The following is a 5,000-nucleotide window of genomic DNA, read 5'->3' on the forward strand; positions in this document are numbered from 1 at the left end:
AGCGTACAGTCCTCGTCCGCGCTGGTCCGGCGTCATCCAGCGAGGCATCTGGGACTTGACGTACGCGAGGTGACGCTTCAGGCGGGTGTACAGCTCTCCGGGAAGCACGTCGGAGAGGTTCTCCCCCTGCAGGAGAGAAAAAAGGGGAAGTGAGTGTGAGGATGCGGGGTTGTGTGAATTTTATGGTTTTTTTTTTTTTTTTTTTTTGGGGGGGGGTGGGATAATGTTTTTGTTTGTTTGTTTGTTTGTCAATGTATTTATTGTTATGGTGAGGTGGGGAGATGAGGGGAAATGTTATTTTTTTTAGGTTTTCTCGTTCATTCCTCTTTCTCCTATCTATGTCTATCTAACTTCTACCTACCTGCCTACCTGTCTGTCTATTTGTCTGTCTTTCTGCCTGCCTGCCTGCCTGTTTGTCTGTTTGTCTGTCTGTCTGTCTGTCTGTCTGTCTGCCTGTCTCTCTATCCCTCCCTAACCGAGTAAAAAATAATAAACCGCACCACACAAACACCAAATAAATAAATAAATAAATAAAACCCCTAGTAAACAATCAAATCCCGCCCACAAATACAACGAGCCGATCCTCACCCACCCACACGAACACACACGCCCGGGAATTTCAAACGCAATCGCTCCACACACACACACACACACACACACACACACACACACACACACACACACACACACACACACACAACACACACACACAACAGCAGCGGGCGTCGCGGGCGTCAATGCAGGGTTTCGAATGCAGATTACACGGACGGTGTATATGAGCTCGTGTAATGTGGGTAATCTCTCCACGGTGTAATTTGATTATGCGATATCGTCGTGTCGTCCAAAGGGGGATTTCGGCCACGGTGGGGTTGAAGAGCCAAATTACGTGTCATTACGAGAGACGCCAAAAGAAGAAGAGGAGAAAATGGTAATAATCTTGGGAGTTTAAAGGGACGTCTCGGGGATGGGGGATTAGGGAGGCTGAACAAAATACACAAACATTCCGGGATCGAAGGCGGACTTACCCGAGGCGCCAAGGAGTGTAATGATAGAATTCGTGTCGGTGTCGGGGCGTTTTCTGTGCGTTATATCGAGGCCCTCGGGTTAAGCCAATGTCGGTTGCGAAGGAGGGAAATTGGAAAAGAAAAAACGGATGATGGAAATGGAGAAGAAAAGAAGAATAGAAAGGAGAGAGAAAGAGAGAAGAGAGAGAGAGAGAGAGAGAGAGAGAGAGAGAGAGAGAGAGAGAGAGAGAGAGAGAGAGAGAGAGAGAGAGAGAGAGAGAGAGAGACGAAGAAAAGATTGGGTGGAGCAAAATATACAAATATACCGGGAAAGAAAATGCATAAGGAGAAGAGAAAAAATCATTTCACAATCCTTTTTTTTTCAGTCGAAGCGAAGATAACCGATAAGTTGATGAATGACACCATTGTTGAGAGGTCGGTCAAGATAATCATTTGAAACGCAACGATGTTATTCGCACTCACAACGGAAAGGAAAATATGAGAGAATAAATGCAACAGAAAATGTACGAGTATCTATCACAACTAAAGGAAAAGAAGATAAAGAGAGAAAAACAAAACGAAAAATACGAATAGCATAAGAATCAGAAAGAAAAGAGATGAAACACGGAGAAAAGAGACAAATGAAGGAGAGGGAAAAAAAAGGAGTGACACAATCAGAAGCAGAGGTACTAATCGGATTAGCAGAAAGCCCCAAAACCTAATCCGTTGTTGCTGTGTTTTGCAACGCTCGGTTAAGAAAACTCTTTAAGATGGAAGAAGAGGAAGAAAAGAGGGGAAAAAATCATACGTAAAAACTTGCAAATATCGTAAAATATCCCTTCCAAGACACCGAGCTTCACTCCAACCCTCAGCTCGGAGCATCGAAGCGCAGAGTCGAATTCCAAACTGAAGCCTGAAGGAGAGAACGAGCGAACGAGTGAACGAGCCGCCGAACGATTCGAGAGGAGGCGAGGCGACAGCGACCTTGGAAACCGTCTTGTGTTCCTGGCAATAATTGGCTCCCCGCCGCCGAGACACGCAATTAACAACAATGCCACATTATTAATTGAAGTTTCGTGGTATAAGAAGAACAGGAGGAGAGGCGAGGACGACGCTGCACGGGGCGCAAGAATAGGGAGCGAGACATTTCTCTCTCTCGAGTTGTGTACGCACACACATTTACCTACACGTGTGTGGAGTTTATAAGTTTATATTTCCTTGACAATGGCCGACGTGATCCAATCAACAGCGGCCGTTTGACTTGCTTGACCGGCGTGCGGATTGGAATGAATTGCGGCTTACTTAAATATTTATTTCTAGCCACATAAGACGTACCAATAAACACACAATGAACAAATTTGACTCAGTCCTAACAACCATAATAAAATACAAAAAAAAAAAAAAAGAAATATATATTTTGTAAGCACTTCGTATCGATCCACCCTTAATTGTCGGTTATTAAATCGGCCAAACTATTTAATCTAATAAGAGCCTTGCCATGTTGGAAGCTAATAGCACTCGTTGTATTGTAAGGACACCCACGGCGAGGCTTCTGCTGCGTCATCTCGGCGAGGACCGAAGTCATCCTGCGCGATGGGGTGTTACGTCACTCAGGGGAAGAACAGGGTAACAATTAATAAAATACTGAAGAACCCTCTTCATTTTCTTTCTTCTTCTCATTCGTAAAAAAATAATCATATCCATCGTTTCGTATTGATCCACTTACAGGGTGATTTCCCCCCACAATGGGGTATTAATAAGAAATTACCGGGAAAGGGACACTTTTTACCCAGCGTCCCTTCTTGCACCCACTCCCCACCGCCTAGCAAGCCCATTCCCCACTGACTCCCTCCCCCCAACCTCCCAAATCCTCGCCACCCCCTCCCCCCCCACCCGTTCCTCCCGCAACAGAGGCACAGAAAGAAACAGATCGACCGTAAAAGCGACAGACAATGCCTCATCAGCCTATTCAACCGCAGACTGCAGGAATCTGGTTGCGGCCATTCACGTCAGCGGTGATGCTGATTTAGCAGTCGTTCGGAGCGGATTTGGGTGTCAGCTGACAAAATGGCCGCTGCCCCGACCTCGCTGACGGCGAGCAGAGGGGAGGAGGAGGGTCATCGTATCTTTCGGAAATCGGGACGACAGGATGTCTTCTTCAAGGGCCCCGCTTTGGAAGAGCAGGGACGGAGAGTTCTCTACGCGTAGGATATCAGACTCCATAAGGAAATCAATTTAGAGACAGCTCTCTCTCTCTCTCTCCACTCTTTCCCAATCCTAATCGGTTGTGCGAATTGTAGATTTTGGTTCATTGTGGCTCCGAATCACCTTGCTTCGGCGCTTCGGGATCGAAACTGACACTTCCAAGGAACCCCGTTTATATGTCCTCTTTATTTAAGGATTTTTTTTTTTTTGTATTAATTTTGTTTCTGGTTTAATTAAATTTTGGTGATCCGATTTCCTTTCAGTTCGCTTTAGGATTTTATTTCGAGACATTCTTCATAAATCATAACGATATAATTTTCTATCGTTACATAGTTTTCCAATGGATTTTCGCTGTATGGATGCAACACAACTCAAATCTTTTTAAATTCCGAAATGCATCGTTTTTATAGATCACGAGCAAGAGCTTAAGAAATTCCTATCCAAAAATCACAAATTATTCTCCTCACCGTAACTTTATCAACAAAGTGGAATCCATGATAAACCTTTTTTTTTAACCTTTAAACCCTAAACTTTCATACATATATAAAAAAAAGTTTGTTTTTCGTCTTTTTTTTTTTCTTTTTTTTTAATTCACTGGAAATACCAAAACGAAGAAAGACAAACAGCCCTAATGACATACATGACTAAAGCCCATTTTCTCTCTATATAAGCTAAAGAAACGGCGCCTGTTCCTTCCTGACAAAAGCAACACGAAAACTGGTTTATATTCCAGGCTTCGCGGCTTGCCTCTTCCCAAAACGGTGCTGGAGGATAATAAGGCTGCTGTTGATGATAATTATGGACATAATAATGATAATGGCGCTAATAATAATAAATAATGATGATAATTATAGCAACAACAACAGCAATAATAATAAGAATGGTAATTACAATGATGATGACGATGAATTTGGTACTGATAATAATACCGATAATAATAATTATCATAATACAATAATAATAATAGCAATAATAATAATCATTATGATAATCATTAAAATAAAGATGACCACAAAACCATTAGTAGCAGTAGCAAAACTACTGTATACAATACTGATATTTTTTACATTAAAGAAACTCTCGATATCAATAACATAACATCATATCCCTATTTAACAAAATGAAATACTCAAAGCCATATCATGGAATTAAGAAATGAAAAAAAAGTATAATAAACATTCATTCATTCATCTTTTCCATAGCCTGCTTACGTAAGGAATTCCAAGTTTATAAAGCCAGAGGTCGAGAAGTGAAGTTCGCGGCTCTGGATTTTTGCCAATGCATTATAACAGCTTGCAAAAAGGATACACGAATTCATGGTCCAAAAGCTTTTTACTTTGTGTTCTTACTTTTATTAAGAATAATTCATTTTTGTCTCCATTACTAAATGCATATACGCAGAAGTGTATACTTATGTGTATATGTGTCTTTTTGTGTATATATGTATGTATATATATGTATGTATGTATGTATGTACATATATACATACATACATATATACATATATATATATACACACATAAAACAATATGTGTGCGCGTGCGCATGGGTGTTGTGTTTCTATACATATATGCATATCGCATACGCACATACACACAGTAAGATGTCTTGCTGTGACTTCCCCTTCCTTGTTTACTCCTGCGACAGGGCCGGGCCCGCCGCAATTACAACAACAAAGGGCCCCTGCTAAGCGATTCAGCAGCGCGACGCCAACGCTCCCTGTCAGGGGCGCGCCACGCAAAGGGCCCGACCAGCCAATCAGCGCGACGATGTATGCTCGTGAGGACACGT

At 42.2% G+C, this 5,000-nt stretch overlaps 1 protein-coding gene across 2 annotated transcripts in view; it reads right to left on the bottom strand.

Annotated features, from left to right (window-relative positions):
• Window positions 1-5,000, bottom strand: part of LOC125045441 (metalloprotease TIKI1-like) — a 157,932-nt gene that overhangs the window by 133,045 nt on the left and 19,887 nt on the right. For both annotated transcript variants that reach the window (XM_047642692.1, XM_047642691.1), the window contains exon 3: window positions 1-126. This exon is cut by the window's left edge and continues 25 nt beyond it. In XM_047642692.1, coding sequence (XP_047498648.1) covers window positions 1-126 — 126 coding nt within the window. The remainder of the gene's footprint in view (window positions 127-5,000) is intronic.

The sequence above is a fragment of the Penaeus chinensis genome, chromosome 37 (assembly GCF_019202785.1).
Source record: "Penaeus chinensis breed Huanghai No. 1 chromosome 37, ASM1920278v2, whole genome shotgun sequence".
NCBI classification, from domain to species: Eukaryota; Metazoa; Arthropoda; class Malacostraca; order Decapoda; family Penaeidae; genus Penaeus; species Penaeus chinensis.